Here is a 24,086-nt window from a genome sequence, read left to right as displayed (position 1 = left end):
GCAACAAACCCTAGATTAGCTGTCAGACCACACAGACACACATGTGCAGCAGAATTAACAGGTATACAGTCGGGGAAAGTATAGGAACTGAAATTCCATTCATGTGATATTTCCTCCTTGTGCATTTTTGGTAAAAATACTATTTGCTTTTTCTTGGAATTCAAGAATTGTAGGAGGCAAAAAGTGAAGAATTATCCATAGTCTTGATTTCTCAAATTATTTGTCTCTTTATGGACAAAATAAAACTTCTGCATTTGACACTTCAAGGTAGACAGTCCAGACCTTCAGGAATCTTAGTTTAAAGCTTTCCTTAAATATTTGGGAAATGTGCTTTTCCAGGACAGGCAACAGAACTTGTTTTTATTAGTGGTTTATGTATCTCATGACCTTGTGACTTTATGGTATAGCAAGTATAAATCCATGCATTCTACTCAAAACTTATTTAGAAAAGATTTTTTTTCTCAAAAAGGGAATCTTGTTATGGGATTTCTGTTTTCTTAGCAGATCGTGTTTTACTACAGTAGGAATTATCAATTCAGATATATCTAATTGTTTGTGCACAGGCAAAAATAAAGGTTACGTACATAATCTCAATCTTTAAAACAGATTTAATCCAGAAATAGTGATTTAAGACTGCAACAAAGCATTCTTAAGTTTTTTTCTAAATGTTTCTCACTTAAATTGTTTTATCAAATTTGCCTTTTCTTCAGGTTGTAGAGATTAACAGCTGTGAAGACACTCAAGCTTTAGCACTACAACTTATCCTATCTTTGACAAAGTACAATCAACAGAGAATACAGGAGATGGACAATTGTAATGGTTATTCTATGATTCGTCGAGTGTTAATCAAATCAAAATGCATTGTTGGATTTCGCATGCTGAAGGTAGACATCTTTAAACCTGATGTTGTGTTCAATGTTAGCACAAATTTCAACTTGTCACTTTAATTCTACATTTCAAGCTGTCTTCACAAAGGCAGAACAGCAAGTTCAGTCTAGGAATGCTCTGCCTTGAACTAGAAACTCCTGATAGATAAGGAGTGGTGAAAAAGAAAATGTTGAAAGACCCTGATTTCAGAGGGGATGGTGGGGTCCAGGAAAGCAACTTTGTTTCTCTGAAAGCAAAGATCTTCAAGTAAGCTTAAACTCATAAGCAATTGAAAATATTTCAGTGCAGTTGTTTTCAAAAAAAATTTTTGTACTGGTTTTATAAGAATGAAGCCTCTTAAATGCCCCCCGTGGGGTTACAAAACTATGGTCTAAGTTGACCAGCTAGATATACGTGTTCTCTATGAAGAGTTTGTCTCTTTAAAGATTTTTTACTAACGTGGATAGGAAAAGTGTACTGCTTTTATTATGACTCTCAAATTCCCCCCCTCTTTAAGACTCTCCTTGAAGGATGCTGCAGTGATGAGATTCTCTATATAAATGAAAACGGTCAATTCGTGCTTGACACAGATTCTACTGCAGTTATCCAAGATGTTCAATTGTTAGAAAAGCTGCTGCTTGACTGGAAGATATGGTCTAAAGCAAAGGTAATTGCTTTGATTTTTGAAAGACTTTAAATCTAGAAGTCAATTTTTTTTTTTAAGTGATAAAGTATTATGAGGTCTGAAATTAATTCCAGTCAGATGTTGATAATTGCTAAAATTTTCTAAAATTAATGCTTCTTATTCTTCTTAAGTAGTTGGTAGTAGCATCAAGCTCCCATTATCAGTGACGCAGGTAGCCATAGTGTATTAAATTCTGAGTGTAATGTATGTAAATTATAGTTCAATGTGTTAATTGTTTAAGTAAATGTGTTAGGACTGGGGAAGACCTGCTTCCCTCTGAGGTTAAACTATGGAAAATAACCATCCAGTGTTAACATAACAAAGAGAATATCAGACTAGTTTTAGATGAGAAGCAATTTTTTTCTTTGTAGTTTAACCATTAAAACACAATTTTGTAGGAGCATAACTTTTCTGATAGTTTCTAGTTCTGACCTGACCATTTGCAGTCACTTAGGCTTTTTCTTAGTGCAATGCTGACTTGACTTGGTTATGTTCCTAAACTGTTTGGCTTTTTATTTCTTTAAGACTCAAATATAGTTTTGAAGCCATGATCCTGTTGTGTGTTTCTTTCTTTGTTTTTTCCAGCAAGGTGTTTGGGAAACCCTGTTGGCAGCTCTAGAAATCCTTATCAGAGCTAACCATCACCAACAGATGTTTAATATTAAGCAGCTACTGAAAGCTCAAGTGGTACATCACTTCCTGTTAACTTGTCAGGTTCTGCAGGTACTTTCACTCTGTAATCCTGCTTTGTGATTGGCAAATGCCTGGGCAGAGAGTGGAGGATTGACTATAGAGAAAATGTCTTCAGTAGACTGTCTACTGTGCTTCCAGACATCTTTCATCTTTAACATGCATTATTGCTGTAAATTGATGCAGTTCCATTCTGGGTGCTCTATTTAGTGCTAGACAGAAGGGGCAAGATGTCTGTAACTGTCTGTTACTATTTGAGAACGTAGGCACTTATGCAGTCCCTATCTGCACAGGAGCTGAAATGAACTTGTGACCCTCTTTATAAGGACCTAAGATGTCTCTTACTAGAACAAGTCTCCGTTACTGAAAAACATGGGTACTGTACAAGCAGCAGAAACTCTGTCCTGTATCTCACCAGGGCAACTGGCCTGTAGTACCCAGGCTGAGCACCCCTGTCCAAATTTTGACCCAGTAGTAGCTTCTTCCATGGTATAGAGATAGCATGATTTTGAAATTGCTTCCTGCTTATAGTACGTACCTGTTTGTGAAACTATGTATTGTAATCCTTTTTTCTACACTATATTTTCTGTCTTAACGTTCCTTTTTTTCCTGAGTTTCTCACTGGTAAGACACGAAATACATTTATTGGGTTTTTTTAATTATTTCTTTTAATGTCTTTTAATTGCTGTATATCTTTAATGTCTTCATTTTTTTTATGGGGTATTCTCTGCTTTTGGAGCTTGTAGTGGATAGGTAACATTTTAATTGTATATTAATGGTAATGCCTAGATACGGAATGTTGTATAGCATTTTCCTGTCTTTATATGCAAAATACAAGCACTAATTTATATGACTGTTAGGGGAAAAATTAATTTCTTAGTCAAAATCTACTCAAATCAGCCAACAAGGATTTGGCAGTTTGTTTTTTTTTTGAATGATGGAATGGAAGATAAAACTATAAACCATTCTCTTGGAAAACCTCACTTAAATTAACTTTGTTTAGCCTTTTCATATAGCAGTCTCACTTAAGGTGCTTGTGAACCAAAAGAAAGGTGAAATTTAGAGAAATTAGAAACAAGTTAGTCACAATGGTCACATTAGTGAGGTTTCCCACAAGTTTTGTAAAGTCCTGCTCTAAAATCATTGTTCAGTTACTAGTTTTTTTTTTCAAATAGCCATTATCAAACTATATAGAATGCTTCATCAACCAGAAAATATAATTATCAATGAAATCTCAAATGTTTGTCATAAAAATGGCTATTAAATTGGAAGTACAGAAGACCCAGTGTGGCACTGTTCAGAAAGTTCTGAAGTTTGAAATGTTAGCATCAGCAACTTCTTTTTCTCCACAAGTATGTAGTACAATGACAGTAACTACACTTTCAAATGTAATTCATGTCCTAAGGCTCCAGAAAGTCAGAGTAGTATAGTATGCAGAAGATGCTCATTCTCTATAAACAAACTGCGTAACATCAACAATGTTTTGTTTGGGCTTGAATTTTGAGTGTGACATTGAGTAGGTACAGTGGCTCCTCTCAGATTAAAGAATACAGGCTTTATTACTTTTTTAATTTTTATTAGTGTCTGTTTTCTACTACAGGATGACAGGGTTGGTTTTTTTTTTCCAGAAGACAATTTCTGTCAAATTAAAAATACAAATAACTTACAGTTATACTGCTCTTCCTTTCTAGGAGCATAAAGAAGGGCACATTGCATCCCTGCCTCGGGAGGTTTGCAGGTCGTTTGTGAAAATAATTGAAGAAGTACTTGGATCTCCCCCAGACCTGGAATTGCTGACTCTGGTTTTCAATTTCCTCTTAGCAGTTCACCCTCCCACTAATACATATGTTTGTCACAATCCTACCAACTTCTACTTTTCCCTGCACATAGGTAGATATATGAAATTTAACTAGAAATAAATGATCAGATAGAAACCTAGTCAAGAACTAATATCTGAAAAACTTTCTCTCACTCTTATAAGTTACTTCTCTATGAATATATCTTCCACTGCCATATTGTAATAACCATATATAAAAAAAATACTGGACTATTGAGACTTAGTAAAGTAAAAGTAGTTTACAGTATTGAGAGACAATTACAGTTAAACTTTATTTGTCTCTGTTGGAGAGCTTTCTTCTGTCTACCGCTGTAGATAATGTCTCTGTTGGTTATGTATTTAACTTTCTTAAAAGCTTGCTGCTAAATGGAATAAAATAGTATTAGCTGCCTTTATGGACACATTTGCCTGTGGGCGAGTCTTAGAGGAAAAACATTTAACTTATAAATGAAGCTTCTTCAGAAATACATATATATGGTCCTGTCTCCATCTCTGCTTTCTTGTTTCGTGTTACTGAATTTCTAGAAAGATAAAACTTCTAAGGAGGATTTTTAGTAAATGATCGGTTGCACTGCAAAATGTCGTTGCAGGCACCATCAGTGCATTGCATACAATATACTGAAAGTACCGCTGTGCTCTGAGGGGTGCACATCTAGGATAAAAGCTGTCTTGAATATATCTGTACTACATGATCACTTTAGCAAAATGAGTGATATGAGCTTTACAAATTTTCTTGTTCTTTTAAAAAATGTGAAACTGATAGATGTGTAGTTCATGCTTTAAAGTTAGCATTGTACAACCTTAGCAATAACTTACATAAACGTGGGAAACATCATCCAACTTTGAAACGTTTTCTCCGTTTGCAGGTGCCTGTGTACCTTCAGTTTAAGTAATTAGTTTCAAAGGCAGTACAGTTGGTTTTATCTGTCTGTCCTCTAATATTAAATAGGTGTAAAATTCTGAGTAAGAGTAGAATGCACTTTTTCATACTTTAAGCCTTATTAGATGTACCTGTTTGAGAACAGTGATCTGTTTTTTAACATAGCAAAAATTTAGTTATTACTGCTTGTATGTCTGCAAGGACCATCTTAAATATAACAACTTTAGAACATCATATTTCCAGTGTTCTGAAGTAAATTTTAAAGGTGGATCACTGAAATAAAAATTGTTTGAAACTGCCTTTTCTCAGATGCTTGTGAGTTGACACTTCTCATTAGTGTCCAGTGATCAGCTTGGAATGTAACCTGGTTACTATGAGTCTAAATATATCAAGAATGCCGACTTAAAAAGCTTCTGTATAACTTCCCCCTTATCTTTTCTTTCTAGATGGCAAAATTTTTCAGGAGAAAGTTGAATCACTTATGTATCTGAGAAATTCTAGCAGTGGTGGGAAGTCAGTAGACAGTTCCGCATTTGTGATTACGACTCCAACTGGATTTACAGCTTCACCACTGGAAGGTAAAACAATGCTGGAAAAACAAGGACTTTAAGGCAGTCCTTTGGCAGATGAGTAGAGTGCTTTAAAGTGTTACTTTACCACAGATATTTCTTAAAACTTTCTCAGCCCCCTCGAGCTTGATGCCTCAACAACAGAGTTAGAAGGATCGAATTGAACATGCTGCCTGAACTGCTCTTCAGTCTTAAGTTGAGACAAATTGCCGCATTAATGGCTCAAGCAGTGAAGTAGACCAGATAGCTGAACAATTTCATTTGTTAAACAGACATGCTAGAGATGCTTGAGAATGCCTTAAGCATATGCAATTTCAACTACTGCTTTACGGCTCACTATCTGTAAAGAACATTAAGCTGATACTTATTTTTAATTGTGCATAATTGTTAACAATTGTTCAGTTTACTGTCTTTATTTGATCAGCCAGATCTGAGCAATGTTAGATGTTGAATCAGTTTTGTCACATAAAAATTAGCCTGAGTCATCACTGTTTTAAATGTATGTGGAGTGTAACATTGAGGAAAAGCTTGTTTCTAGCGTAAAGGGAATGCTAAAATACTCTTATTTCTCCAGGGAACACTTACACAGCTAGTGTACAGCAAAAGATAGGCTCTCAGGAACCTAAAAGGCTTTGCAAAAGCCTGCCAGCATCTCCTACTTCCTCACCTCAAGTTCATCAAAAAAGACGAACTGAAAGAGTGGGAAGGAGCGTTGATGACCTGCATGTTATTGGCAAGCGTGACTACATTGATCTCCAAGGTAGAATTGGTTTTGTAGGAAGTTCTGAAACCGTAAAGAAAGTACAAGAAGAACTCATTCTTAGCAGTTGTGAGTCTGCAAAAACAGTTTGTGATTCAGAGTTAACATCTGCTGAAACGTTTGAAGATATTGCAAAAGAGGAGGAGCTATCTGAAAATACATTTGAGAGTAAAGAAGCAGATGCAGATCTGAAATGTAATGAAGGTGGTGGTGCTGCAGCTGAGCCATCGCTAGATCGTCCAAACAATCTGAAAGGACTGCCTTCGTTTCAGAAGATTCAGAGTAATTTTGCAGGTTTGGGCTTAGCATTTTCCATTCATGGAGGATCATCAGCCATTGCTCGCTGGCCAAGCTTTGCCGACAAGAATGTACTTTCTGAAGACTGGGAAAGTCTTGCTTTTTCTTCAGTTAATGAGAATACCCAAAAACCATCTGAAAGCCCTGATGACAGGTAAGGAGATGAACAAAAAAAAATAAATTGGCAATATTTCAGGTTGTGTTTTAATTTCATAGTTCTTTCTTCTTGATTACTAATCTACAAAAACTGGAAGACTGAAAATTAAAGGAATGTTTTTGATGGCTGTCAAACCAATTCATTAAATTTTTAGTCTATAGAATTGTGTTGTTTCAATCTTTGCATTATTCACTTAGTGAACTTCAAAAATCAGGAATTTTGCTATCTATGGTAGGAGTGGGAACTTGTTATGCCAGCTCACAATCTCAAGCAAGCAGTTCTAGTCAGAGTATCCTTTTTGCTATCTGCCATCCAAAAATAGGCATTAATAATGAGTGACAACAGGAGTGTTGGAGAGAAGTTTGCCAAATTTCCTCCTCCCTTTGCCCCTCAAGAGTAGCTAACAATTACACTATTTTTTAAGGTTTCCTGTTGTAGACAATAAACTGCAGTAAAATATGTTCCTCTGTTTTCAGATGTACAGAAGACTGTCTTGTGCTTATCTGTTGTGGATTATATGACCTCTTGCGTGGAGTTCTCCTAATCCTACCAGACGTGATGCTAGATGATGTGATGGACAAACTTATCCAACCTGATTATCTTATAGTTCTTGTGAACCACCCTTCTCCTCTCATACAACAAGGAGTCATTAAAGTAGGCCTATAGAAAATATTTTCAACTAACATTGTGAGTTAGTATAGTTAACATGTTGGAAACATGAAGTTTTGACTTCTAGCATGCTTGACTTTCAGTTATTCTGGGGAGTCATCCACACATTTGTGGTGTGATCATGGACTTGAGGCTTCAAAATGTTGTCAAGGATTTTAGTAGTATTGACAAGGACAAAGCTCCTGGATGATAACATTACATTGATGAAAATCTTTGAGTAGATTTGTATTTTAATTTGAAGAAGAAAAAGATTATATTAACAAAATGATCCAAAAAATCATGCATGCACTTGCATACACACCAAAGTGCAAGATTTAACAAGTATAAAATGTTTGAGTGTTTTTATATATGCATTCTGTAACTGTTGTGTATGATTTCATCTCCCCCAAACTTCACTAAAAACGTAAGTCTTCAAATTAAAAGGATAAAATCAGCTGTCGGTTGGAACAAGGGCAGTGTAGATTGCAGTTGCAATATTGCAATTGATGGTTTTAATCTGGAATTTAAAAAAATATTTATATCAAACTGTTCAGCTCAAAGAAGAGCTTAACTTTCAAGGGAGCTATATTAAATGTTTAAATCTTACATCATAATTGTGCATTTATTTTTAGTTGTTGGATGCATATTTCAACAGAGCAAGGAGGGAGCAGAAGGAGAAATTCTTAAAGAAGCGTGGTTTCTCCTTGCTTGCCAACCAGCTCTACCTTCACCAGGGGACTCAGGAAGTTGTAGAGTGCTTTTTGGAAATGCTCTTTGGCCGCTCTGTTGGCTTGGATGAAGAGTAAGTAATGCTTTGCTTTTGTGCCTGTAAGTTAGTATTTGAACTACAAGCAGCACGCTTGCTGGAGTCAAGGATGTGGTGGCTTTCTAATTCCTATTGTTTTCCTAGTAGTCAACATGCATAAAGTTCCTTCAAAACTGTTTTGAAGTCTCTCTTCCTGCTTTAACATTTGAATGCATTAAATTTCCTATGACTACTGTATGGTCCTTAAGCTGTTTGTAAGCAACTTTATCTGATGGGTGCTGTCAACTGGGAGCTTTTAAACTCTCAGCTCCTCCAAGGGCATCAGAGGCCTTTGCACTTTGAATGTCCAGTAATCAGTTTAGTTCCTCCTATTCTTTCTGATCATACATGAAACTCTAATATATATCCTTAGAAGTTTCAAGTAGTAGTCGCTGAACTTGTGCTACTGGATTTTGGTAGGTGATTAAGGAAAAAGCTTGTTGTTACAGCTGCTTCCTTGGCTTGACCCTGAGTTGAAATCCACGTTTCCTTTAGGGAAAATTCCACAGATACATAATTTGCTTGAACCAAAGAGCCACCTCATTGACAGGAAAGGAGATGACCTTTGAGCAGACAATTGTCCAAGTAAATGCTGTTTTTTTAAATTAGTCTGACTGCTCAATGATCATATGGAGAGAACATGCATTGAAGTTTAGCCAGCAGTGCAAAAAAAACTTGCAAAAAGTCTTTAGTTGCTGTCTGCAGGACTTTTGGCCAAATTATTTCTACCTGTTGTCTTGATCTTCATCCCCCTAAAACACATATTCCTGTTTAGCTGCAAGACTTAAACCTGACTGCTTAACTATCCACAAAGCAGAGAACTGTTATTTCCTCAGAATTAATTATGGTAATTCTAATGTCTCGGGTTTTTAGGATTGTCTATAATGCTCATGTAATGGGTTGATAACCTTAGAACGGTAATCCAGTTTCCTGATGTACAAGTAATACAAGGCTAAAGCACTTATGAATTTGACAACTGCAATAAGCCAGAAGTTGCCAGATTTGAACTTAAGCAGCAATGAGTATAGAATATCAAACCTGCTATCAGTCAGTATGTTGTTATAGTGATGCCAAGCTATATCTAATTTCTTGACAGTGTCTGTGTCAGTTGTAATACTTATTACTGGAAACATGATGCGTCATTTTTCTACACTGATTAAAAAAAAACCCTCTGTTTTTGTGAAATCTATATTGTAGGCAATTGGTAGTTAGCTGAAGCTTCAGATACATGTTTTAGGCACTTCATTTCCTTGTGGCTGTTTGAAGTGTTTATTTTGCTCTTATTTCCTTTGGTAGACAAGCATTATTACTGCAATTAAATGTAGGAAATTGACATCTACATCTTTGCCAAAATACTGGTATAGACTGGTTTTCCAGTTGCGTATACCTGGTTGCTATTTTAAGGATGTCACTCACTTTATAATTATGTTCATAGATTTGATCTGGAAGATGTCAAGAACGTTGGACTCTTTCAAAAATGGTGTGTCATTCCTGTTCTGGGTCTTATAGAGAACTCTCTGTATGATAATGTTCTGCTGCATAACTGCTTCTGTCTCCTGCTGCAAATCATAAATTCCTGCTCGAAAGTTGCAGACCTACTGCTTGATAATGGTTTGCTCTACGTGTTGTGCAATACGCTGGCTGCTCTCAATGGATTGGAAACAAAGTGAGTATTGTATCAGTGGCTATAAAATATTCCAGGCATAACTATAAGTCTAGCAAAAATTACTGTACTTTATTTGTTCTGCTTTCTAAAATGATGAGAGGCAATGTACAAAATAGCATTAGTTCTGAGGTTTTCAGCTTTAATTACACCTGTAATTGAAAGCTACTGTTCAGATATTCAGTTCAAACAATGGAATATAAAGTGTTCTTTCCATGCCTTAAACTTTCAAGTGAAGTGACATTTTAAAATGCAAGTTTGTCACAGTGTGTGCAGTAGGATGCTTTTCCTAATAAAACTCACCTGAACAGTGATGTAAAGGCCCAGGGGATGGTCTACTTTGCTACTTTGTCTATAGTAAATGTCAGAACTGCTGGGAAAGTCTCTCCTGTGCTGCCTATGATTTAATATTTGAGCTTTTGTGTAACTTAAATGACTTCATTAATTACAAACATTCTGTACTTTAAGGAATTTTATTAAGTGAAGAGCAGAGAGTTGGGGTTTTATTAATATGTTTCATTAGTTGGTATCCCAAGTAAACAGGCAGATTTCCATTTGTACCCAAGTACAGTTTTAGTTCAGCATCATTAAAAAATGAAATCATCCTGTTTTGGGTTTTTTTGAGTCATATGGGATTTCAGACAGGTTCTTTAGTTCAGAAATCTGATGATGCCTCATTGGCTTCCATTAAAACTTTGTTACAATTTCAATGTTAGAATGTTTCAAATATTTGTAGACATCCAATCTGCCAAAGATAATACTGAAGAGGTATCTTTTATTACAGTTTTCTAGTATTCAGCAATAATAATTTTCTGTGCAGTACAGTATAATATTAGGTATGGTTGGCAGAAGTAGGATGAGGAGTAGTAATGGGTCTTGTTATGGGTTACTAACTACTGGAATTGTCATGTTTCTGGTAACTACAACTTTGTTTGCAGCATTCCCTTGAATGACTACAAGTTACTTGCATGCGATATACAACAGCTGCTGGTAGCAGTTGCAATTCATGCCTGCAGCTCCTCAGGTTCTCAATATTTTCGTGTTATTGAAGATCTCATTGTGCTGCTGGGTCATCTTCAAAATAGTAAAAATGCAAGGATGCAAAGTAAGTTATCTGCTTATTTTTGGGGTCATGGGACTGGAGAAGTAAATCCCTTTCCCATTGATTTTTTGTTTAAATTAATATTCCTGCTGAGGGAGAAAGGGGAGGTTTCTGGTGATAGATCTTCTTTCTGTTCTAAGTGGTTCTAAATAGTAGCTTTCTTCAGGACCCTGCCTTGTGGTAAAGAATTGTGTACTGCTAATCTGAAGAAACAGTAACTGTAAAAGTTCATCAAGGGTATTTAAACAGAAATGTCCTAAGCAGTTTCGTTTAGCTTCGTTCAGAGTAATCAAATTTAATGGCTTTTTCATGAGAACACACGTGTGTACTGTCTCTGTGGAATAGTGAGGTAACGTTCTATATGACTTCCATGTAATAGTCTTACAGGCTTGGGCAGATTTGTGTTTTATGTTTTACAAACATCTGGTAAAAATTCCTTAAGACGTAAAGAATGTCATGTGTCCTTTGTATGCCTCTCTCTAGATATGGCAGTTGTTCTGCAGTTAAGAGTTCTTCAAGCAGCTATCGAATTAATAAAAACTACAGCAAGCCAAGATGCTCAGGAGCAGGCCGGTTCAGTCCCACCACCATCTGCACCACATCGTGCAATGTTTCAAAAGCGTAAAGGCATTGCTGGTGAGTAACAGAACTGTAGCGTACTTGTACTTTCTCCCATATGTATCACTTCCCACTAATTTCAGTGATACAGCAAGTGAGTCTTGTTGCTTTGCTTTTTCTGTAGATTTGCTTTATAAGTCTATATATATATATATATAGGTTTCGGGTTTTTTTAGAACAGTGTAACCTGTACACATTTTGAACTTGTGGAGTTTTTGTATTAGGAGGATGTAGGGTACAAAAATGAAGCCTCAGTCACCTTATTCTCACTACAGTGCCTAAAGCTAGGTATTAACTTCTTTTGGGATTCTCTTAAAACATCTTTACTAAGCAACTTGTGAATTGAAAAGTGACACATAGTGGTTTTAGTAGCCAACTTCACAGTAAGGAAATACAAAGGTAAAGTTAGTGCTTGTAAGTTTAACATAGCTATGAAGTGGGGATTGCATTGTTGCAGAGTTTTCAGTTAGTGATCATCCTGAAGTAATACCTGACACTCCAAATTTATAGTTGGAAATGCGAGAATCCTAGATTCCACTGTGACTGTGCTTGTGAAACACTTGTGCAATTGTAGCTTTAGCAGTAGTACTTACTCTGTATTTGATAGCTTGTGAATCATTCTGTAAAGGTTTTGGAGTCTTCTGGCTGGAAATAGATTTTGTGTATCTCATAAACGAAGTGGCATTTAAGACTTTTTAGAAGACATAATTTAGGAACCTGGCATGTATTTAAGTGTTTATTTAAAAAAAACAACCAAACAAACCAAAACATGCTATTATTCTCTGTTTACTGTGGGATTGTTTTTCTTTATGGTCAGCTTTCAAGGCCCTCTCCATCCGCCTAGTAAATACAGTGAAAATATTTTTATATAGTGAACCTGATAAGGCACTAAAGATAAAAATCAGTTATTTCTGAAAGCAAATGCAGTCAAAGCTCACCAGTTAATTAGAAGTAATAGAAGAATCTTCTTGTGAGTTAGAAATAGTACTTTTATTAAAACTAGTGGCATTAGGTATGGTACAAAATGTGTTTGTTTATAAGCTTTTAACATAACTGACTTCATTTGCACCGATAAAACTACTTTCCAATATGCAGTGGTTTTGTTGTATCATTAATTCTTAATTTTTTAATTCCTGTTTTTCCTGTATAATTAGGATAAAGTGACTTTTTTTAGAATCTGCTTTACACTGAAATATGCAAGTTGCACAATAACTCTGATCCTGAGACTAACCCATCTCATGATATCACTTCTTGTATTTTATATTTCCAAATAGAAAAGCTTTTAAAAGAAAGAAAAACACCTAAATAACACTTACATTCTCTTCAGTATTAATGTATTTCAAATGTTTCGTTTCTTTATATGATGAAAGAAGTTGCTCAGGGATTAAATTTTTGTGCACTTTAGTATTAATGCTTCTCTACTTAAAGGTTCCAGAAAGTTTTCACTTGCTCAGTCTGATGCTCTGCTGATGAAAATGCGCTCACTAGCAAGTGAGGAATTCAACATGATGATGCAGCGGAGGATGAGCCAAGAAAATCCTGTCCAAGCCACTGAGACTGAGTTTGCGCAGAGGTTACAGAGGCTTACTGTTTTAGCTGTTAACAGGCTCATTTATTTAGGTAGGAGTTTTTTGCTTAATTTGTTTTCACAGAGCCAGTGTAGTTCTATATGAAAAATGGGTTCTTGCTTTTGGACCGTTGAAGTGTTGGGGAGGAAAGTAATACCACTGATGCTAGTTGAAAGATTTAACCATAAAACATCATTTTCTTGGTGATTTGTCTCAGTATTATGTAACTGACAATCTGGATACAGGTTTTATCTGAATGAACTGAACAAATTATTTTAATTCTGTGTTAGTCCATTCATGTGTTAACTGCTTGAATTATTACCTGAAGATTCACCATAGGGAGCATCTGCTCTCTTAAAATCTATCAGTTTGCATGTTTCCGTGAAATGGTTACAGTTACTAGCAAGACTTGATGACTTTGAGGCTAGTTCAGATTCCACAGAAGCAAGAGAAAGAGTAAGCATGGCAAGTATAGTAGTAAAGACAGCAGTTGATTTAATGCCAACTAAATGATCACAGGATCATCTTGCTTCACATGGTACTAATCTGTACCTCTTAAATTTTAAGCATGTACTGACGAGTGCCTTGATGTACTGGGTATAACAGAAAATACAAGTCAAAGCAGATTTTCAGCATCCCGGCTGGAAGTTCCTGACGAGGAAAGCCAGCAAGAACGGCCTAACAGAACAAATCCTTTTCTTAAAGAAATGCTGAAAATGTTGGTTGAAGGAGTCAAAGTATCCGTTGTAAGTATTGGGTATTGTTCATGTTAAAGCATATTCATGAGGTTCCTTTATTAGGAACTTTTCGTGCATGAAGTCCATAAATGCTTTTCTTACTGCCTCTCAATTCAGCTGTGGCATAAAAACTCTGTTCAGCTTCTCAGTTATTCTGTTGTTGTATAATAATAAATGCATCTGTTCTGATTTTTACCTTAATACTTAGCAAAATTCTGCTTCTTAAACAAGCACACAAAGGTTACAAACACCAAAAAGACTTTGCTATAGTCCACAAGTTTGCTTTGTCTCTTAAACCTCAAGGTTTAGGTTTGCTGGAGCCTATAGAACAAGATCTGCTGTGCACTCACACATGATGGAGAGTTTCTGAGCAATTTCTCTATAATATATTTCAGAGTTGGGAAGAACTTTCGTTTTTAATTGTTGCCAAAGGGCTGAGTTTTCTCTTATAGCACACAAGTGTTAGCTTGTCAGCTTTTCCAAGGTCACCAAGTCTCACTTGGATAATTTGAAATGGTTTCAGTGGAAAACTTAACTTACTGCTTCTTACTGCTTCTTACCTCTTTATTTCTCTCAGATGGTCTTTATAAAAAGTAGCTCAACCTAATTTTCTTTTTAGCTCCAGAAGAACCAAGTTAGATCTGTTATCTTTCCATCGTGTCATACTTGTAGTCCTTTTCAAAGGTGGCAGGTTTCTTTTTGTGAGCACAAGCACATCTATCCAATACCTGGTTTCTAATCTCTTGGGGTAGTCTGTTCAGAAGCTAGTGGTTGATGTAGAAGGGCTGTTCATTAAAATAAGCAAACAAAAAAGAACCCTTCAAATTTTAAACCATCTGCATGACAGTTTTCACTTTTTGGATTGTTGTATGGTCTCTGTAACTGAATATCCAGTTAAGGTAAGAGTTGCCTAATATTGGCAGATTGAGGAGACAAATACGCTTAATTTAATTAGAATGAATGAACTCTTGTTTCATTTTTGGAACAAACTTAACCCATAATAATAATAATCGGTGAACTAAAATTGAATACTTAATTTTGTTGAAGAAGCCTTTGTTGTCTTACATTTTGATGATAATAACACTGTTTTTTAATGCAAAGAACTTGATGAAAGGAAGCCTTAACCCAGCATTACTAAAGAATTCTCTTCTATTAGGGCACTAGCAGAGTGAGCACACCAAAGCAGCAGTGGAAGAGAATCCTCTTGTCATGTAAGGACACATTTCGTACACAACTTGGGAGGCTTCTTGTGCACAACTTTTCTCTGACAAGACCACTGCAAGAGAGAAAGCAGGCTTTGGAGATGGTACATGAAGTAAACCATCAAGAGATTATGCGTGACTGTCTTAGCCCAACTTTACAAGTAAGCTCGAGAGTGTTTCAGAGAGATTTGTAAAACCGGTATTCAATTTTTTTGTTTAAATTTTACAATTATTTAGAACTGTATGTGGCTAAAGCTGTTCACTGCTATTTTAGCAACGTTGAGTGTAATGGCAAAGTAATGTTATACAAAATCCCTGCGTGTATCTCTGCAAGTGCTGTATTATCCTGACAGTAGGTAGCTTTGTAAGAGCCAGGATGGTTCTGTTGACTCTGTAGCACATCAAACATCACATCTCTTGTGTAGTGCACAAACAAAAGATGGTACTAGTTTTAATACAAAGAAATTTTCTGAGGTTGCTAGCACTTAAGATACCCTGAAAAAAGCAGCTTAATGAAGGAATTACGCTTGCCTTGGAACTCTAAATGCAGACTTACTGAAACTTGTAACTGATTTCCACTGGATTTTGAGGCAGTCAGTCTTCAATCAAAGCAGTACTCTTACCTTTTCTTGTTTAGCCTTTATTAGTTCTTAAAGTGGTATTGTGTGTTCTGTGTTCTTAATTCAAATGGCTGAACAGTTTCTCTCTGTTTTTCTGAGTTTGTCAGGGAAAAGCTTTTTTAATTGTACCCTTATGTTAGTGGAAGCTTGAGAGAGCATTTCTTGGAGCCATAATTAGGAATGGGGTGGGATGTTGCTGTTTGGGATCTTCAGGACCTGCAAGAATGAAATAAATTATGTAAAACATGCCACAGTTTGAATCACTATATACTAAGGAGAGAAAATAATTGGATGAACATATGACAGTTATGTCTTTCTGATTACATTACTTTGTTCAATTAAATTAACACTTTGACCAGTAAGAAAAGAGCTGATATACTAGAAGTGGTTTCTTTGAGGGACTGTTATGTTGAGTGCATCTGTGGCTTGTCTGCTTAATTTCATTATCTGTCTGCTCTAGTTCAATTAACTGAAGGTGTAGCATTCTTGGCAGGCAAAATTAGGAGTCTCTGGCAGATATTTCCTGAAGTATAAACAAGGCTGGAGGAGCTGTGTACTTGAAAAAGAAACTTGGCTTTCCCATGAGCCATTTGAAAAGTCCTAAAATGCTGGGGGAAGTTTTATCATGTGGAGGATTAAATTCAGGATGTTCTTTTATAAAACTAGAAAGCTTGTTTTCAAATGTTAAAGCAGCCATTTCTCTTAAATCATGGAAAAATTAGTAGAAGAAATCTGTTCTGGCTGACTAGACAAGGGAATACAGTTGGAGGAAAAACTGCTCAGTATTGTTTTGTGAAAATGAGCATCGCCATACATCTCTGTTCCCGTCTTGCCTTCTTTTCATCTTCTAGCATGGACCTAAATTAGTGCTCTATTTATACGAGTTAATGCACAATCACAGTGATGAAATGACCAAAGAAGAACAAAGAGCAGCAGGAGACTTGGTGAATACATTAAAATGTTGTGGCTATAAATGCATCCCCCTGAGTCCACGACCAAAACCAGATCTAATGAAAGCATTGAAAGAGGTTTGTGAATGAAAACTTTATTTTAAAAAATGGGTCTATTTGAGACAATTGTGTTATATAGGGTCAGTTTTACTGCAGACAGTGGTTTTGTTTGCTTGGTGCATGGCTTATGCTTTTGGGGATTCTCTTTTGGCTCCAAATATCTGTAACATATACTCAGTTCTTCGCAGCAGGCTCACGTATTGATGCTTCTTGGTTAAGCATTCTACTTAACCCAGACAGAAGTGAAAGTTCATAATAGCCACTATCTCTCATTGTCAAGAAAAAATAGTTATGTTTCTTTGTAAAGAAAAAAATGCAGCAACTGAAATGAAGTCTTGATGGTTTTAAATGCTGTGAAGATATCAATTGAACAATTTTGTCACTCTTCCTCTTTTAAATTGGCATATCTTTTAGCCTCTACTTCCTTCTTTTGCCATCTGAAAAAAAAAAAGTAATCTATAAAACTTCCATGCAGGATCAGAAGAAATATGAGGTGGAGGAAGGTGTAAACAGAGCTGCTTGGGAGAAGACAATGGCCAATAATCGGCAAAAGTAAGTGCCACCTTTTAAAGGGACTGCAAGAACTCCTGTAAGAATGTTCTCTGTTCAGTACTCCCCATTACAAAGTTGCTTTTATGATTATTGTAGATGTGTTTTCAAATTAACAGTCTGCTAGTTTTCAGGTTTTTGTTTTACCATTAAAAAAACCAGCTTGACTGTAGGATATGGCACTGTGTGAACTTCAGAATACTGAATCGATTTTTGTGCATTTGGCATTTCATCCTTGGTTTTACAGCTGTTTTATCTGTCCAATTGCTTTTCCTGTTCTGTGGTCTGTGCAAGTAAATGTACAGGAAATATCCCTGCAACTAATCCTGATCTTCGAGAAATGAAATAGTTCTTTTCAGCATAGCATTTGAATGCTTTTGTGAGCTACATACAGTGCTGCTTCTTGGTGTAATGTAAATTTTGGTAGCTTGTGGTAGATTTGGAAGTTCTTTCCATTCATTTATATATCGGGCTTTGCCATAAAACTCAGATGTGAGATGCACACAGTGTGCTTCAATGTAGGCAGCTGTAGTAGCTTAAAGGTCAGCTTAGTCAAGTCTGTCCAGAGAGGCGGTAAGACTTTACTATGTTGAATGACTTAAGAGATTTGAGCAGTAGTACATTACTGTCCTTCAGATTGTTATTGTAATGAATATACATTAATTAGTAAAGCATTCTAATAAATAGCCATTGATCCGATTGGCTTGGCCATAAGTAATATCTTCTTCAGAGGCTGAGAAGCAGAAGGTATTAATGAGTCTTGTGGAAATTACATAAGCCAAGTTGCTCTGGAGCTGCTATAACAAGAACTAAGGGGTATCTGCTGCTAAACTGAATGCATTTTATAAGGGCTTTTTGTGTCCTGCCTTCCCTTTTCAGTGTGTTTATTTGACTTTTTAAACTACAACTTTTTCCTCAGTCTCTTTCAACGTCTGGATACAAAATCTAAAGACATTTCTAAAATAGCTGGAGACATCACGCAAGCTGTGTCTCTGTCACAAGGAATGGAAAGGAAGAAAGTAATCCAGCACATTAGGGGGATGTATAAGGCAGAGCTAAGTGCCAGCAGACATTGGCAGGAACTTGTTCAGCAGCTTACCCATGACCGGTAAGTTGTTCTGTCATCTCAGTGAAAAAGCAAGAGGCACACAAGTGCCTGACGTGCTTCTCATTCTATTTAAAGGCAAACAAAATGTGGATGATGATAAACTTGTGCTAATCATCTGATGATTAAAGACTTGTAAAATACTTAATTTATTCTCTTATTTTTAGGGTGAGTAGCAGAGTAGCTAAGTAGTCCTTCTATGCCACTTAGACAGGGGTTTTGTCAGATAAGGTTTGCTGTGCCTAATAGAATGAAGAATGTCTCAGTTTTCATATCTTGCATTACATTGAGTAATGCAGGAGTAACAGAACATTTTTTTTGGTCAATGTTATTCATGTTAGTATTCAGATACTGTGTTCACTAATCTGCATAGAACAAAAGATGTTAAGTCTTGACAGGAAACCAAACAATGGTATTTTTACCACTGCACGACTAATATGTCATGTTTGCAGCAGGTGAGTTTTCAAAATATAGCATTGGATGCATTGTATTGCTTTTTTCATTCAAATTAGTAACTTCAAGAGCGTTCTTACTGTAGTAGCTTAAGTCAGTGGGACAGCTCATGGAAATAAACCACAAAATTCAGTCTTTCGATAGTTTTTCAGCAATAACCAGTGTACTACTGTGAAACTTTTGCCTTTCTACTATTTAAAGAAAACCAGAGTAAATAAGCATATATACTGTCTGTGCTGCTAAACTAACATATTTTGGTTTTCTTTCAGAGCACTCTGGTATGACCCGGTCTATTACCCAACATCTTGGCAACTGGATCCAACAGAGGGCCCAAACAGAGAGAGGCGCCGCTTGCAGAGGTGCTACTTAACTATTCCAAACAAGTATCTTCTTCCAGACAGACAGAAACAGGAAGGTAATTATAACATCTTCTACAAGTATGTTTGAATTGTAGTGACTACTTGTGCCTTATTTGTGGGTTTTTCTATAGGTGTGATAAAAACTCCATTATCTTATCTGTTTGAAGACAAAACACATTCTTCTCACTCTTCTACTGTAAAGGATAAAGCTGCAAGTGAACACATAAGGTAAGGTTTGGATCACATTTACCTACCTTTCTCACCTCGCATTCCAAAGAAACAGTTCTCTTCACTTTTTGTCTAAATAAACATGAAGTGAGTTAAGAGACAAATATAAAAAATGGTAAGTTTTTTTGCTATACTCATAAGCAAAAGATCAGAGCTACCAACATGTATGTTTTCTGAGTCTTGAAACAGTCTATATCTGTGACTTCAAAAATCAGTGAAATCCAATACCATCTGGTATGTTATGGGGATGGGACTTCTGTGGGATAACCTGATGGGATTTCTTTTACTCACTTGTCACTTAGATATCCAAGACAGACAGTGCTACTAGACCTGGTAGGTCTTTCCATCGGTGTTCAAAAGCAAATAGTGTTTTCATCTTCTCTGCTTTTACCATTGTGTATCTTAACTCTGCAGTTCGATCAACTTAGCCTATTACAGACACTAATACTACCTAAATTAACTGCAGAGAACACATAAAAGAAATAAAACCAAATACTCTAATGCTCAAGCTTAGAAAGTTGAGTTTCTGTTTTTATTTCCTTCCTGAGGGTTTGAACCACTAGAGTCATGGTGTTGAAGTCTTTCTTCAACTGTAGCCTTTGAGACTGTTAGTTCTAAGTAGTGCTGAAAGGTACTTGAATCTATAAGCAATAATACACTTGGAAATATTGCAGGGTTAATCGAAGATGTATAAGCGTAGCACCTTCTAGAGAGACTGCTGGTGAACTGTTGCTAGGTGAGTAGAATTTTCAGTCCTTGTATCTTTTCTATGTAAGATTCTGCTGTATATATAGACTTGGCTGATTGTTTTGAAGTATTTGAGCTGTTGCCTGACTCCTTATGGACTATGTACTTTATAGATCAGTTTTGCCTTTCTTCCCTACTGTTTGCATGGGTGAAGTTGCAGACGACTTGCTACAAGATGTGGAATGATAAATCCCATTTCTGTCAAGTATTGTCTTGCTAATTCTATTCAATATTATTCTTAGTATTCTTAACTCCTGGACACTGTTTATATAACGCTAAAAAGCATTATACAAATAGTAATATCTTGTACCTTTTTGTAACTATTTTTTTCCTGCAGGAAAATGTGGCATGTATTTTGTTGAAGACAATGCTTCAGACACAGTCGAAAACTCAGTAAGTGTTAGAGCATATTGTCCACCTTTAATTTTTCAAACCTATGACCGTGAGTAGCTTTTCTCTACAGCCACTGAGATTGCTGGATTATGAGGGTTAGAGGTCTCTAGGTAACACCGGCCAAACTGATTAGTTCGCATTCAGTGTTTCTTCTGTTGCCCCTGGCTGTGGAATCGGTGGCAGAAGGCAGGAAAGGTGTTGGCCTGGGGCTGGGAGGGCGATGAGGAGGGGGTGATGTGGGAAGGCTTCTGCACCTTGCAGCCTAGTGCTCTGAGTTCATCAGCATAAGTGTGCAGAGCTTGCTTTGGTTTGCCTCTGAGACAATTCGCCTGACTGGAAGCTGGAGCGCTAGGAAATACAGAAACTCACAGGTCTATGAATTGTGCTGTGCCTTCAGTGTTTGGTTCATGAATTTTGTATTATATAGGATGTTCTAGTTCCCTCTCCTTGTATAGGATAAAGAACTGTTTAATGGGGGAAATTTGAACTGCCCTAATCCTTCTTATATACAAGGGGCTCCAATGTATTAAAGTGCATACATCCAACTCGCATAGCAAAATATTAATCAAGGTATGGTTTATACTGCTAAAAGTTTTAAACTATTTTCAGAGAGCTCTTCCTTACATTCACTAAGCTCACAGCTCTGGCAGTTTAAGGTGATATCAGCTGTTTTGCTGCTTTGTCCTTCATAGAACTGTCAGAATTGGGATTCAGGGCAAAGCTTTGCTTGTTCTTGGCTATCCAATATTTTAGCTTAAGAGCCAGTGAAAGTGTGGCATTGCATGCTAGCGGTGGATAGGGAACTGGAGCAGCTGAGGAACACGCATGGTGCTCTGCCCACTGTCTTGAGGAGAGTGGAGGATGGGAAATATGTATGAAGAAAATCACATCTTAAAATATCACAGCAAAATCCAAGTTTGCCTTAGGCTCTGCTGTATGGTTCCAAACTGGGCGCATTGGAGGGTTTCTTGTTTGGAAAGTCTACTATTTAAAGTAACTTCTTCAATTGCAAATTCTGCAGAGTTTTCATGGGGAAACTGAACCAGCATCATTTTCTTGGACCTATGAGGAAATTAAGGAAGTTCATAAGCGCTGGTGGCAGTTGAGAGACAACGCTGTGGAAATATTTCTAACAAATGGCAGAACTTTACTTTTGGCTTTTGATAATACAAAGGTAATGTGGCATTGATGCATAATAATATACCAAAGCGTTTTGCCTTGTTTACAGAACATGTACATTCATGCGTTAGTGTTTTAGGAGACCTGTTGCGAGTACTAGTTAAATTCTGCCTAATACCTTTGAAAAGACTTTGCTCAGCTAGACTTCTAGACAAATGTAGTCATGTTATAAAACACATCCTGATGCATTAAAACATTAAGGAATCTTAGTAATACTAAACATAACTCCATTACCGCAGCTATCTAGAAATTTGTAAAATGAGAGAAACTTAGTAAGTTCTGGTAGTTTGAAGCTTTTTAAATTATGATTAAATCTCTGGTATTTTCTTCTAGGTCCGTGATGATGTGTACCACAACATCTTAACTAACAATTTGCCTAACCTCTTGGAATATGGGAACATTACTGCTTTGACCCACTTGTGGTGCACAGGACAGATTACTAACTTTGAATATCTGACTCATTTAAACAAACATGCGGGCCGTTCCTTCAATGATCTCATGCAATATCCAGTATTTCCTTTTATACTTTCTGACTACACCAACGAAACACTGGACCTAAATGATCCATCGGTATATAGGTAATATGAAATGTTTGGAAGTGGTTACTTCAAAATACTTGAGCTGATCGTCCAGCATAGTTTTTTAACTTCGTTAGACTAAACTGCACACACGTGAGGACAAGATTCATTCATAATAACCTGGACTCTTTACAATAAGTGGCTGCTTCACCTTGGATATTAAAATATAATGCCTAGTATTATGAGTGTGTATATTTAAAGGATGCTATGAATTGGGCTTATAGACTGTCTTAATATGACATGGATAGTCAAGAGATGTAAATAGCTTAAATTCATGGGATTAAAGAGTTCCAGCCAATTAGTGAAAATTAAATAGAAAAGGAAGTAATATTGTAAATTATTTGGCTGGTTACTAGATCACATTGTCTTCATTGTGAAAAGATCCAAGTGAATTGTCCCACACCAATAAATTTGTTTAAGCTCATTTGACATTTGTGTGCAAAAAGTCTTTGGCTTTATATGATGCCTCTCTTTCGACAGAGGTGCTTTGCAATTGCTTACCTGTCAGTGTGCTATGGGGATCTGTGCATCTGAGTTTGCCATTGTCACTAACTAGAAATGGCATTTTTATTTTTCTGAACTATCTTGTAAAGTGTTACTAGGTTTTGTTTGTCTTTTTCATGATGTTAAAGGTGTTAATAATGCGTAATTAAATGGTGTGAATCAAAATCTTTATAAAAATGACAAGATATCAGTACTACTTCTGTTACAGAAATCTGGTCAAACCAATAGCTGTGCAGTCTAAAGAAAAGGAGGACCGTTATGTGGATACTTATAAGGTAATGTGGATAACTGTTGCCTTTATCCTGTGTATAAACGATATGGAGGCTTTAATTTTTTTTAACTTACATTATTGAGGGGCGAAAGAAGCCGCAAATCCAGTATTTTGTCAATGGAGCTCTCACTTCCAGTATGCTATGTTTCCTGGGAGTTCTCATAATATGCTTGGAACCTATGTTTGCCCGTTCCTGTACCTGAACTCATAAATCACTGTAGTCTTTTGATGCGATACTGTTGAGGAGGTTAAATTGCTGTCATCTGATATATAAGCATACATATATCGAAAGATCAGGATGATAACTTACTGCTGTTTATTTGAGATTACTTCAGTGGGACTTGTGGCTATTCTTTCTTTTTGATAACAGAAAAGCTGTTTTCCCTCAAGTACCCAGTTATTTTAACATGCCCTACTATGATTACAATGCTCTGATTTTTGCTCTTTAGAATGTTTTAAAGGCTGTAGGAAGTAATGACATGCTGGGGAATGAAAGCATCCGCAGCTGGGCCTCCAGACTTATGTTTATATCATCACGGTCTAGTGTATTTGCAAATATTGTTTTTTTTCCATTTAGTGTTGAAAAGCTTAAAAAATAAAAGAGTAATTTAAATTGGCTTAACTTTGTTAGTAAACTGGATTGTAAAAGTGATCATGTGTCTTCAGACACTTGAAGTGTATTTGGTTCCAAATCACTTTTAGATGTATGTTCCTCTAGAAGTTTTAAGCTTCATTCCTAGATAACTTAGGCAAGCTATTATTTTTGTTATTGCAATGCAGTCTATGTAGGAGGTTTGTGATTTATTTTTTGCCCCCTACTACTTTTCTAGTATTTAGAAGAAGAGTACCGTAAAGGAGCACGAGAGGATGATCCAATGCCCCCTGTACAACCATATCACTATGGATCTCATTATTCCAACAGTGGAACTGTGCTTCATTTCCTAGTTAGGCTGCCACCTTTTACTAAAATGTTTTTAGCCTATCAAGGTAAGAGTACTTTTGCTT

At 36.4% G+C, this 24,086-nt stretch overlaps 1 protein-coding gene across 4 annotated transcripts in view; it reads left to right on the top strand.

Annotated features, from left to right (window-relative positions):
* LYST (lysosomal trafficking regulator) overlaps positions 1-24,086 on the top strand; it is an 83,610-nt gene that overhangs the window by 44,523 nt on the left and 15,001 nt on the right. For 3 of the 4 annotated variants that reach the window (XM_054061390.1, XM_054061392.1, XM_054061391.1), the window contains exons 18-42: positions 711-884; positions 1,385-1,534; positions 2,138-2,275; positions 3,934-4,132; positions 5,406-5,537; positions 6,103-6,739; positions 7,219-7,396; positions 8,023-8,192; positions 9,631-9,861; positions 10,797-10,963; positions 11,444-11,596; positions 13,007-13,198; positions 13,714-13,892; positions 15,040-15,246; positions 16,557-16,733; positions 17,191-17,267; positions 18,184-18,372; positions 19,092-19,237; positions 19,313-19,409; positions 20,084-20,145; positions 20,494-20,549; positions 21,571-21,723; positions 22,062-22,306; positions 23,019-23,085; positions 23,912-24,068. In XM_054061390.1, coding sequence (XP_053917365.1) covers positions 711-884; positions 1,385-1,534; positions 2,138-2,275; positions 3,934-4,132; positions 5,406-5,537; positions 6,103-6,739; positions 7,219-7,396; positions 8,023-8,192; positions 9,631-9,861; positions 10,797-10,963; positions 11,444-11,596; positions 13,007-13,198; positions 13,714-13,892; positions 15,040-15,246; positions 16,557-16,733; positions 17,191-17,267; positions 18,184-18,372; positions 19,092-19,237; positions 19,313-19,409; positions 20,084-20,145; positions 20,494-20,549; positions 21,571-21,723; positions 22,062-22,306; positions 23,019-23,085; positions 23,912-24,068 — 4,333 coding nt within the window. Of the gene's footprint in view, positions 1-710; positions 885-1,384; positions 1,535-2,137; positions 2,276-3,933; positions 4,133-5,405; positions 5,538-6,102; positions 6,740-7,218; positions 7,397-8,022; positions 8,193-9,630; positions 9,862-10,796; positions 10,964-11,443; positions 11,597-13,006; positions 13,199-13,713; positions 13,893-15,039; positions 15,247-16,556; positions 16,734-17,190; positions 17,268-18,183; positions 18,373-19,091; positions 19,238-19,312; positions 19,410-20,083; positions 20,146-20,493; positions 20,550-21,570; positions 21,724-22,061; positions 22,307-23,001; positions 23,086-23,911; positions 24,069-24,086 lie in introns of those variants that run through there. The other variant, XM_054061393.1, reaches the window with a different exon arrangement.

Source organism: Cuculus canorus, chromosome 3, assembly GCF_017976375.1.
Source record: "Cuculus canorus isolate bCucCan1 chromosome 3, bCucCan1.pri, whole genome shotgun sequence".
Taxonomy (NCBI): Eukaryota; Metazoa; Chordata; class Aves; order Cuculiformes; family Cuculidae; genus Cuculus; species Cuculus canorus.
This window is presented reverse-complemented; position numbering and strand designations above follow the sequence as displayed.